This window comes from Chlamydotis macqueenii, chromosome Z (genome assembly GCF_036417535.1).
Source record: "Chlamydotis macqueenii isolate bChlMac1 chromosome Z, bChlMac1.mat, whole genome shotgun sequence".
Lineage (NCBI taxonomy): Eukaryota > Metazoa > Chordata > Aves > Otidiformes > Otididae > Chlamydotis > Chlamydotis macqueenii.
The window spans coordinates 19,207,799-19,220,619 of record NC_141593.1 but is presented as its reverse complement, the minus strand read 5'-3'; the positions used below and the strand labels follow the sequence as shown (position 1 = coordinate 19,220,619).

Below are 12,821 nucleotides of genomic sequence, written 5' to 3'. Positions count from 1 at the left end.
TGGGGAGCCCCACCTGCAGTGAGGATTTGGAGAGCCTGTCCTGGCAAATGGGCAGTCCTAGGCAGCACGTCCACCTCACTAGTAGGTGAGGTCCAAAGTCACTGCAAGAGGGTCCAGCCTTTTATAGTGCTAAATAAACAACTTTCTTGCATTATTCTAAAATGCGGAACCACCTGGTTTCAGTTACCCCATTGCCCCCCCTCTAGAGCTTGGCCAGAGCTCAAAAGAGGAGACAAGGGTGTTGCTGTGATGTAATGCTTCTCTCTTGCATATCTTCTGTTTTTTCATACACAAGGCCAAAGAGTTGTTATATGACGTACTTTCTCACACTCTGTGTATACTGAAGAAGTTATAATTAAAATAACACAATCCTGCTGAACATAGCAACGCAATACGGCTCATCCATGGGTCAGCTCTGGCTCAGGCCAGTTAATCAGGCCCGGTCACTTCAGCTGTGCACCTCTGGACTTAGAAGGCAAAGCAGAACTTTCAAGACAGTGGAAAGACTGGAGAAGAGGAAAGATGAAGCAGCAAAATCAAAGGCAGAAAGGGTAGAAACACAATTCATTAATAGGGTTAAGAATACTGTGAAAAATTATTCTTGCAACAGCTTTTCCGTTGTAAAACCTTGCAATGAATAGTACAGTAAACGTGTCACCTTCAGATAGGTGTTAGGTAAATGCTCTCTGTGCCAACCTGGGAGAAGCAATCTTTGAGTAACTGCACAGGCTGTGTGGGGCAGCCTAGCAGCTTCATGGCCTTTTGTAACTCAGAGGGAACACAGCTTAAAGTCCTAGTCTTGCTTAGCAGAACACTTTGTATATTCAGCTTTTACCATGCGCTTGTGTCCTCTTAAAGTCAAGCTTAACAAACTCCCCTAAACCTTTACCAGACAAAGCCTGTTTTTCTTAAATTTGCTCTTTACCATGTGTAGTACCACTTCTTTCCAGTGGAGGGAGAACTTGCACCTCTATTCTGTTTGTTTTCCCCTTTGCCATACGCCTTTCAGCACGGCAGGACAAAGCAACTCACTGAGAGAAAACAAAGCATCGAGAAATCATGTTTACATTAAGTAACTTATTTTGCAATAACGGATGCCAACGTGGAGAAAGTTAAATTGCATGAGGGAAAAAAATATTCGCCTGGGAAGCAAATGCTTGTAAGGCTAACGGGTGAGTGGGCACAGGACTTGAGCACAGTTGGTCTATTCCAGTTTTTATCCTTTTGTGTTTTTACCTCTATCCCTGTGGTTAATCACCAGTAATGCTGGTGTGACTTGAGTAGCCTTTGCAGAGTGAGGTAAGAAGAAAGATACCTGCATGCAGGAGCACATGTCCAGTAAAAAAAAAATGTGGATAGGTAGAAGTAGACTGTACACAATCCAATATATTTGACACTTGAGAATTGCTGCCTTCACAGTGCAATACTTATGTAGTGAAACTTAAATATTGTTGTTCTGCACTTCTGTTTTGGGAGGGGCTCTAATAACACATGCATACTGCGGTTGACACTGCAAAATAAGTAGATTTTGCTCTTACTTTAAGATCTGGAATGAGGGATGTTCAGGAACTGACACCAAAGTCATTTATACAGTTACATACTCTGAGTCATTTGTATTAAATCAACTAGACTTTTATTTTTATGAGCAATGAAAGCAGGCAGAAGTATTCCTAGTGTGTGCCAACAAGCAAACAATACTTCAGAAATGTGTAACAAACCAAGGAACTAATGAGCTTCAGCATTTTTGCATCTTCAGAATGGGAGAAACGCAAAACTATTTCACATTGCAAAACTTTTTTTTCCCACACACACACTTCAGTCTTCAACAATTATCTGAATTGAAGCGTCTCCGTCAGAGGTCCTGGGCTACCACTGCCTTCAGGGTTCTTCAAAATTAATTAAAGGAAATTATTCTGGTTGTAAAAATAAGGTTTTTAGAGCCGACTGTTGTCAGATAGCTCTAGGGTCCCTAGGCATGGGTTCCCCTCGCAAAAGGAGGGACAGGGTAGCACCCCAATGACTTGCACAGTCTGAGCAAGTCCATAGGCCTCAGCTTCAGAGATAAAAACCCCGGTTCTCTGCTGCGGTGGAGCTGCTCCAGCACAGCTGGGGGAAACTCCCTCCCTTCCCGATGGGCAGCACAGACGCTTGTCAAGGGGCGGCTCATGCTGACCGTCAGTCAGGACCTCCCGCCGCCCCACGAGCAGCAATAGCCAGGCCAGGAAAACACACCTTGTGCGGGGGTACCCCGTGCCGAGTTCCCCCCGGGGGCGGCGGTGGGCAGAGTCCCCCCTCCGCATCCCCAAAGGCCCCTGGCCTCCAGCCGGGTCCCCGAAGGCGCCCCGCTCTCGCCACACTGGTGGGAGCCCGGCCCAGCCCTGCTCCCGTCGGGCGGCCCCGGGGCCGGGCCAAGCCGGGCGGGGCGGAGCGGGGCCCGGCCCCGGTGGGGGCCGTCCAGCAGCGCCGGGGCGGAGCCCCCGCCCGCCATATAAGGGACGAGCTCGGGGCCCTGCTCGGTGTCTGGAGCCGGGAGGGAGGGCAGGGCAGTGGGGCTCGCAGGAAGGCAGGAGAAGGCAGGGCAGGACGGAGCGGGCGAGGCGCGGTGATGGAGCTGCTGCGGACCATCGCCTACCCGCCGGGCGGCGGCGGCGGCGCCAAGGGCTGCGAGGCGGCGCTGGGCAGAGGGACGGGCGGCGAGTCGCGGCGGAAGAAGACGGAGGAGCCGCAGCCGTACCCGCACCAGCACGGCCACCCTGCCGCAGAGGTTTCCCGGATTATAACCGACCCCACGACGGGGAAGCGCTACTGCCGCGGCAAGGTGCTCGGAAAGGTAATGGCCGCGGCGGGCCCCGGGCCTCTTGCCCTCCTCAGCGCGGTGCGGGGCGGAGCCACTGCCCCTGCGGGGCCGGTTTCCTCGGTGATGCCGGAGCGCGGGGGTCTCCGACCCTAAGTACAAGCGGGATCGTGCTTTCGGCTCGGGCGAGCCTACCGAAATGACTTCGATGTTGCGGGCGGGGCGGGGCAGCCGGAATGCGAACCTTCGGATGGGCGATGAACCGAAGACCTGTCTTTTACCGAATTGTCCTGTGCGAAGGAAGTTGGGCTTCTTGACTAATACATGAGTTGGTGAATGACTAAGTGTGGGACTTCTTTCATACCTGCTATAATTGCCTTTTTCTTGTGTGTCTCTCTAGGGTGGATTCGCCAAGTGTTATGAGATGACAGATTTGACAACAAATAAAGTTTATGCTGCAAAAATCATTCCTCACAGCAGAGTAGCAAAACCTCATCAAAGGGAAAAGGTGTGTGTGCATGAATGACTTTTTTTTTTTTTTTCCTCCCCAAACTCTCTTTGTGTGCTGGATTGCCCAGCCCTTCTGAAATTGTTCTCATAGAACTGTCCGCTCAACCTTGCGGATGAAAGGCTAACACCACTTTTCCCCCCCCTCTTGTCTCTTCAGATTGATAAAGAGATTGAGCTGCACAGAATGCTTAATCATAGACATGTTGTGCAGTTTTACCACTACTTTGAAGACAGAGAGAATATTTACATTCTTCTGGAGTACTGCAGTAGAAGGGTAAGCATCAACTGGGAGACATCTAGTATTTACTTACCTGGCATCTGCAACTAATTTAAATGTGTGATGTGTAAAAGGTGTTTCTTGTGGCTTCTTTACTTGTCGTTTCTCCATGCATTGATTTACTTTTGCCTAAGGTAAATCTTGTGCATGAATGTTCAGTGACATTTCTGCCTTTGTTTTTCCTCTGCAGTCAATGGCTCACATCTTGAAAGCAAGGAAGGTATTGACAGAACCAGAAGTACGATACTACCTCAGGCAAATTGTGTCAGGGCTGAAGTATCTTCATGAACAGGAAATCTTGCACAGAGATCTTAAACTAGGTAAGTTCTGCACCTTGCTGACTTCAAAACACAGTCCTCCAAGCCCTGTCAGCATTGTACCACTTCACACTTGTATGGTGATAGCTTAATTAATAGAATCAGCTCAGTCTGTCTTTACAGTGGAAACTTGGAGTGCTTAAGGGGTGACATTAAGCATTCCTACTTAAGAAAAAAATCTTGGTTGGCTTCTGGCTTTGAACAAAGTATGACTCAGCACCTGTGGCAAATGCATTCCTACCTTGCAAGAAAAAGACTAACTGGAATTTCTCTGTCTGCTAGGTAACTTCTTCATTAATGAGAACATGGAACTGAAACTGGGTGACTTTGGCTTGGCAGCTAGGCTGGAACCACTGGAGCACAGGAGGAGGTAAGGAGCATCAATAAATGTAAAGGCTAGTAGTAAACGAAACCAAATTAATCTAGAAATGGGAAGTCTTGATCCCAAAGCAATTAGCTTTTGCTATGGAACAAGATTTTCCCTTTTAGAAAACAGGCTGCTGTGCTTTGACTTCTGCTTTCCTTTGAGCATTTGAATAGTAGTAAATGTCAGAGGCAGCGTACCAGGCTGACAAATAGTGCAGATATGAGTCTGCTGTATCATGAAGACACTGTGAAACACATGTACACTCTTAATGTTCATACAGCTCCTCTTGAGGAGTCTAAGTTCTTGTCTGAACTTGAGAGGAAAACCTGCCCTATGAAAAAGAGCTTCTCTCCTTTTCCTACCTGAAGTACTAACCGGCTCCGTGGCCTCTTTGATTTGCAGAACAATATGTGGCACACCAAATTACCTTTCTCCAGAAGTCCTCAACAAACAAGGGCATGGCTGTGAATCTGACATCTGGGCCTTAGGCTGTGTAATGTAAGTATTTCACTGCCTTTGAACTGAAATATTTATATCAGTGGCTCAGGCTTTTAAGAGTTGAAAGGGGATGCAGTACTGCACCAGTTTGCAGCCCTTTATATGTCTAACCCAAGTGCAGAAATTCTCCTTTGTGTTAGGAGACAGACAAAGCTTTTTCAGTAGTTGTAGTTAAGTATTGTGGGTGTGTAAAATTAAATTGCTTTTCTTTCAAACAGGTATACAATGCTGTTGGGAAGACCCCCATTTGAGACCACAAATCTTAAAGAAACGTACAGATGCATAAGGGAAGCAAGATACAGCCTGCCTTCATCTCTCTTGGCACCTGCAAAACACTTAATAGCTAGCATGTTGTCAAAAAATCCTGAAGATCGGCCCAGTTTAGATGAAATAATTCGACATGAATTTTTCTTACAGGTTTGTAGTTTGTAGTGTTCTGGCTGAAAAAAAAATATTTAAAATTACTTATTTTTAAAATTATTTTTTTAATTTCACTTTCACAGGGCTTTACACCTGATAGACTTTCTGCTAGCTGTTGTCACACTGTTCCTGATTTCCATTTGTCAAGTCCCGCTAAAAATTTCTTCAAAAAAGCAGCTGCTGCTCTCTTTGGTGGTAAAAAGGATAAAGCCAGATACTTCGACACACATAGTAAGTGGATTATAGCTACACTTGAAAATTGTGCCGTCAATGTCATGCTGCTAATGTACAGCTATGAGATAGCAGCAGAACACTTATATCTGTGTCTCAGTTTCTCTGGGTTAGTTTTGACCTCTTATATGTATAGATGATAGACTGCAACTTATGCCAACTTACATAAGTAAATGCTGCTTATGGCATACTGACAATCTATATTGACCATCTGTTAGTCTGTAATGTCTATAAAGTTTAGTCTTAGTGACTTGTGTAATGGCACTGCTGTTCTGGGAGACTATGGTATGTTTAGAGGAAGCTACTGGAGGGAGACAATGTGCTTTCTACAGCTGTCTTGTTAGGCTTTCTGTAGTTGAACAGTAGTTCCAGATGCATCATGAAGTATTTCTTCTGGTGTTACAGACAGAGTAGCTAAAGAAGACGAAGAGATCTACAAGCTCAGGCATGATTTGAAGAAGACATCAATAACCCAGCAGCCCAACAAACACAGAACAGATGAGGTAAATGCAAGTGCAGTTCAATTCAAATCCAATCACAGCTGGGCGGAGTAGCTATAATTAAATTATATTTGACTTGGATATCAGAGCTGGGGTTGTACACAGCGTAATCAGGCTTAAATGATTAGCAGAGTTGCTTTAAGAGGGCTTAACCAAGCTTCACCAAGGTATGGCAGCCTTTGTAGGGAGACCATCAATTTTGGCTTTTGAATAATTACAGTATCTGCCTAGACTCCACTGTTGTCTGTGTGGTAACTTGTCTAGCAGGTGCTCTCTCCCAGTATTCCAAATACAGGGCTTGAGTTCATCATTATCTAGGTCTTAAAGAATAAATTGCTGAGATCTAACTCTTACCATTTGGTGTTCAGACCTGCACGCAGCTGTTCTCTTGCTAGGGTGGGAGAGCAGAGGACTGATTAATAGTGTGTAAGATGCAAATTGAAGATGTAAAGAATGGAAAGACCGGGCATGCTTTTTTAAGCTCAGTCTAGCAGCATCTCTTTGTACTTGCTGGAAACATTAATACCAGTTTCCCTAGAATTTATCACTTGTTGAGAGATACGAAGTCTGTGCAAAACTTGAGTATAAGCCTTGGCTTGTGTTGTGTTTGATGTTTATGTGTCTGACATATCTTGTAGGAGATCCAGCCTCTTATCACAACAGTAGCCAAGCCAGGAGCGTTGCCAGAAACTAAGCAGATTGGAGACTCTATTCGGATGATAGTGAGAGGAACTTTGGGAAGCTGCAGCAGTAGCAGTGAATGTAAGTACAGGAAAATGTAATTTCTAGTTCAAAATCCCACCTTTACTTTCTTCATGTCTCAGACTTAGAAGCTTGAAATGAACAGATGCTTTCCTCCCTGCCCCGTATTTTTGATGCTCTAAATTTTATGGTTAATATTTTGGAAGAATTAAAACTGGAAAGCCATAAAGGCTAAACTTCTTAAAATTATGGTCTAGATACTTAAAAAGTTTAGGAATAAAGCTTGCTCAGCTCTGTGCTCTTGTCAGTCTGACAACCCTTCTCTTTCAGGCCTTGAAGACAGTACCATGGGAAGCGTTGCTGATACAGTTGCAAGGGTATTGCGAGGATGTCTGGAGAACATGCCAGAAGCAGACAGCATTCCCAAAGAACAGCTGACAGCATCCTTCCAGTGGGTTACAAAATGGGTGGACTACTCTAACAAGTATGGCTTTGGGTACCAGCTGTCTGATCACACTGTTGGTGTCCTTTTCAACAATGGGGCGCATATGAGTCTTCTGCCAGACAAGAAGTAAGAATGATTACGAAACTGACAACTTGCTAAGGTGGTTTAAAAATGAAATGCTTTTATCTCATCTCTAACCTACTTACTTTCTTTCTCCTCTTACAGGACAGTCCACTACTATGCTGAGCTAGGCCAGTGCTCTGTCTTCTCAGCTGCAGAGGCTCCTGAACAGTTCATTAGCCAAGTAACTGTACTGAAGTATTTCTCTCACTACATGGAAGAGAACCTCATGGATGTAAGTTCAGCACCTTCTGGATCTTGAGCTTTAAGAATACACAAAATATGAAGTGAGTGCTTAACATAATGTCTGCTTGCTTTCCTAGGGAGGAGACTTGCCCAGCGTGACAGATGTACGCAGGCCCAGACTTTATCTCTTACAGTGGCTTAAATCTGATAAAGCATTAATGATGCTCTTCAATGATGGCACATTTCAAGTAAGTTTGATAGCATCACTGCAGAAAATGTTTCTAAAATACATTATTTGCAATAAAACTAGATAAGTGCCAGAACCTGAGAGAAGAAGGTATAAAATGGGGACTTGCTTCTCTTTTACAGGTGAACTTCTATCATGATCACACAAAAATTATCATTTGCAATCAGAGTGAGGAGTATCTGCTTACCTACATCAATGAAGAGAGGATATCCACAACGTTTCGTCTGACAACTCTTCTGGTTTCTGGATGCTCATTGGAACTAAAACACAGAATGGAATATGCTCTGAACATGCTGCTGCAGCGATGTAACTGAAGGAACTGACTCTGTTAAACCAAATGGACACTCTTGTTCACTGTGAAATCTACATTGGGGATAGTGGAGCAACTGGTATGTTGATGGATGTGTGGTGGTACGAAAACTTGACTATCTTAGTGTGCTGGGCACACACCTATTAGACAGAAGCCTAAACCTACTGTTGGGACTAAAATGGTGTGACGAGAAGTTCTTCGGACTATAGTTTTCCTTGCTTCATGTGTGTGTTAAAGATATTTTTGACTTGAACTCTGAGCAGAGTGTGACTGGTTGCTCTGTAAGACACCATTTCTGATGGAGTTAAGCTGTGAATATGCATCTGGAAAGGGAGGGAGGTGAGCTCCATTGTTGTAGAATAGCTGTAATAAGCAGCTTCTGGCTGCTTAACTGTGAACTATGGCCATACTCTTTTTTTTTCCTCAAAAATACCCACACTTGTGGCTGGCAAAGTGCATTCCTTGTTAATAATTTTTTAATTTATTGCAGCCTAAAGTGAAGTATTTATTACACAACTTTTTTTTGAATCTTGGTATTTTAAATATAAATCTGTTGGCAATAAAGAGAATGGAAATCTGAAACATCGTTCTCTACTTTTTTTACAGTACAACTTTACATTCTTTGCTTTGCATTACCAAAAATCTTGCAAGTCTACTTTCTTTATACTGTTTTTAAAAAACAAGTCTGCAACAGCTCTGGATGTGGATGACTGAGCTATTTGTCTGTATCTATGCACACTTGTAGTCACAAGCACCACTATGCTGCTAAATATAGCAAGAACTAAAGCAACTGCTGATGTAGGCCTTGACACTTGGTTGTCGTCCTAGGGGTTGAAAAGAAAAGTATGGATCTTTTGGATCTTTAAATTACACTGTCTGCAAAGAACTCCTTACTTTAGGATGATACTCAGTGGACAGTAGCTATGATAATGAGCTGTATAAGCTTCCTTCTCTTACTTGCTATGGAAGCATTGCTCTTAATCACCAAAGGACTGAAGTATTCTGGCACCTGAATGGTAGAATCTGTCAATGGCCCTCTATTATGCTTTATTGTATGTGCCTTTCTGCCCTTGATTAAATAGTAGAAAATAGTAGTAAAGTAAAATCAGAATGATGAGAAGATTAAAGGCTGGCTTAGTATCAACTAGTAGCTTACTCCACTGAGTTGATAACATTAAGACACCCACAAGTAAGACCAAGTACTTTGGTAAAATAGTTCTTTGTAAAGTAGCTCAAAACAGCTGAGGACAGTATAAGGATGGCCTGCTGCTTAGTGCAATCCCACTGTTAATAAGCGTACACTTACTGAAGCAATTGCTTTCCTAAACTGAAGACAATGCTGTTTGTTAGTTAAGCTATGCAAATAGATGGGATTATTGAGGACTCATGACTCGGTGCAGCAGGGAATGTCTGCTTGTGGGCTGAACAGATTTCTTTCTAGATATTATGTAGCACCTGGACCTATATAAACACATAGCAGTCTTCAAGCAACTGTTCTGATGCAGCAGCAAGCAGCAGCTGAATTGCTTATTTGGATAAATCTTCATATAACTGAATGAGGTCTGTTCTGGAAGACAGACCTCAATGACCATCAGTGTTTCTATCAAAGCAGCTGAATACAAGGAGCAGGCAGTCAATGTAATAAAGTGCAGACTAAACGAAGTACAGATGTCAACCCAAAACAGTGAGCAGCGGAGGAGGTATCACTGGCTTGCTTTGTCTTGCAGCAAGTGAGTGTAAGTGTGATTGTTTTCTTTGTATTGGATGCCATGCATTAGGTAAGATTTATTTACTCCTCAAGTCTAGACAGGAAGACCTAATTGAGTTCTTCAGATGGATTCATTAACGTGAAGTTAAATATTTGCTATAGTGTGCAGAATTCAGCTTCCCAGCTGTCTGCTTTCTTCAAGGGATAATGATTGATTTTATTCCTGGGAGGCCATAACGTCCTTAATTCTGCTGCACACATACAGCCACTGTTGGGCCCTTTTCTCTGTCGAAGTAAGATCTCACTTTTTGTTTGTGACACCAGTAAGCATACAGTTTGTGCCTCTGAAACACAAAAATTAGTTGGGCTGTGGTACTTAACCTACTTAACCTCTTTAAATAGAAAAATAGCTTTTTGTTTGACTGTCTGTGTGCTGGTATGAACCTTTACTTCAGCTACTATAATTTCTTTGAGTATCAAAATCATCTTTCTATGGCTGAAATTCAGGCTAGTGTAAGTAAAGAAGCTGACTTCAAGTGCAGGATGTTTAAAAATGTATGTTAAGGCCCCAAATCCTATTGAGGGATGCTAGTTGGTTGAGAATAGTTGTGAGGCACCTCACTGAAACACAGTTTAGTGAATCAGTTATTTGTATGCAATGTGTATGTGTGGTACTAGGATGCTTGGTGCTTTCTAAATCCTTCAGTATCTTTCTGTTTAGTGTTCTATATCATTACCTCACTTTTTATTTTCATATTGCAAATTAAGAGAGGTGTTTAGATCAGGTTAAGGAGAAATCCCCATTTCAAAGTATGCTGCCTTTGCCCTAGTCCTCGGCCCAAGGAGGGAAAGCTACTTTAAAATTTGTAATATAAGAACTTGCATCTGGAACAAAGGTTCTGGAATGCTTTCCCAGGGTGGATCCCATCTTAAATAAGACACTGTAGTGCACTAATTGACCTCCTTTACCCAATCACATAACATCCCTCTTGTAATTCTGCATAGGGGAAGATTAATACTAGAAAAGTACTTGTCCACTCCTCTATATAACAAACATCTTACCTTCTCTTGAAAGAAAGGTGTATGGTCTACATTTTATGCTTGTTAGGCAGTGATCCTAATCTTTTCTATTGAAAACAAGAGCAAACTCAGCATAAGAGTTTAGTTTAGGAGCATATGTACTTAGATGAAATTGTGGGGATTAAAGGATTAGGTGAAAGTTGGCACATAGGTTTCTCAGGTATGAGTGGTGGACACAGTAAATGACATTGCCAAGGAAAAAAAAGTCCTGTACTCTTATCAAAACCTCTTTATCAAATCTTAAAATATATTTTTGTAAATATACATACGTACTTGTACAGTCCAGTGAGCTAACCTGTCAGTAGCAAACAAGCCAAGGAAACGATTCAAATAGGTCATGCTTCAACGTTAATGTAATGTGTATTACCCAGTGACACCTCAGGTGTGTCAGTGTCACTCAGGTGTTCTGGGGCATTCTATAATCCATTTAAGGTGTTCTGAAACTATTCCATTTCATTAAATCACTTCATATACTGTACATGAAAAAAAACAACTTGAGAGTTTGAGTTACATGCCACTCTGCAATATTGAACAAACCTTCTGACATTGTCCAGATTACTTAGAAAACTCAAAAAAAATTTCAGTCACTTTAAAGCTGCTTCATTATTTCTGAAAATAGTCAGACTGGAGAATGATGCTTCAGCTGCCCATTAATAACTGCAAATTTCCTGCGTGCTTGTAGGTAATTATGAACCCCCAGCTAGATGCACGCCTAAGGAATCAACCAGAATCATGGATGGCATAGACTATAGCTTTTTTCTTTTGGTCTTTTTTATTCTTTTTATGCCTTATTAACATCAATAGTGGCAGACATGTCTTTGATTGAATTGCCACAATGTTTAATGAATACATGCAAACTAAGAGGTTAAACTCCACTTAAATATACAGTATTGGAAACAAATATAATGGTTCATCAGTGTTTGGAAATTAGTATAATACAATGTAAAGATTTAGCCTCTGGGATTCAACAGTGTAAATTATCTTCAATATGGAAACAAAATTGATTTGAAAGATTCCATCATACTGACAAAGAATTAGGCTAAGTTTGAAACGGTTGCTGCTTTTTTTACCTATACCATAAAATCATGGGGAAAAACTATTTTACATTTCTGTATCATGTAGATGTGATCTGACCAGGACTAAGGTATTTTATTATGTTTATTTATCTTTTTTTTAATCACCTTTTACCTCTATTTCTCTTTTATTTATTAAGGTGTTATCTTTTATCGTTGCCAAGTTGTGTGATGCGGTCAACACGCTGGAGGGAAGGGATGCCATCCAGATGAATCTTGACAGGCTGGAGAGGTGGGGCTGTGAGAACCTCATGAAGTTCAACAAGGCCAAGTGCAAGGTCTTGCATTTGGGTTGAGGCTGGGGGATGAAAGGATTGAGAGCAGCCCTGAGGAGAAGGACTTTGGGGTGCGGGTGGACGAGAAGCTCAGCATGAGCCAGCAATGTGCACTTGCAGCCCAGAAAGCCAACCGCATCCTGGGCTGCATCAAAAGAAGCATGGCCAGCAGGCCGAGGGAGGTGATTCTACCCCTCTACTCCCTGTTTCATGAGACTCCACCTGCGTCTGGTTCTGGAGCCCTCAGCATAAGAAGGACATGGACCAGTTGGAGAGGGTCCAGAGGAGAGCCACAAAGATGATCAGAGGGCTGGAGCACTTCTCCTATGAGGACAGGCTAAGAGAATTGAAGCTGTTCAGCCTGGAGAAGAGAAGGCTCCAGGGAGACCTTATAATGGCCTTCCAGTACCTAAAGGGGGCTTATAAGAAGGATGGGGAGAAACTATTTCGCATGGCCTGTTGTGATAGGACTAGGGGTAATGGTTTTAAAGTAGAGGGAGGTAGATTCAGACTAGATATAAGGAAATTTTTTTTTAGAATGAGAGTGGTGGAACACTGGAACAGGTTGCCCAGAGAGGTCACAGATGCTCCATGCCTGGAAACATTCAAGGCCAGGTTGGATGAGACTCTGAGCAACCTGATCTGGTTGGAGATGTCCCTGCTCCTTGCAGGGTGGTTGGACTAGATGATCTTTAAAGGTCCCTTCCAACTCTAACTATTCTATGATTCTGTGATCTTGATTGACTATTTATTGCTCTGTC

The 12,821-nt window shown here is 42.9% G+C and overlaps 1 protein-coding gene across 1 annotated transcript; it reads left to right on the top strand.

Moving 5' to 3' along the window:
- The first annotated feature begins 2,548 nt into the window (after positions 1-2,548).
- On the top strand, positions 2,549-8,506 carry PLK2 (polo like kinase 2). The gene is made up of 14 exons (XM_086771137.1): positions 2,549-2,830; positions 3,195-3,302; positions 3,462-3,578; positions 3,772-3,901; positions 4,181-4,268; positions 4,668-4,763; positions 4,982-5,180; positions 5,267-5,414; positions 5,820-5,917; positions 6,553-6,676; positions 6,947-7,187; positions 7,287-7,416; positions 7,505-7,615; positions 7,737-8,506. Exons 1-14 carry the CDS (start codon positions 2,606-2,608, stop codon positions 7,926-7,928), a joined length of 2,007 nt encoding a protein of 668 aa, XP_086627263.1. The 5' UTR covers positions 2,549-2,605; the 3' UTR covers positions 7,929-8,506.
- The last annotated feature ends 4,315 nt before the right edge of the window (positions 8,507-12,821 follow it).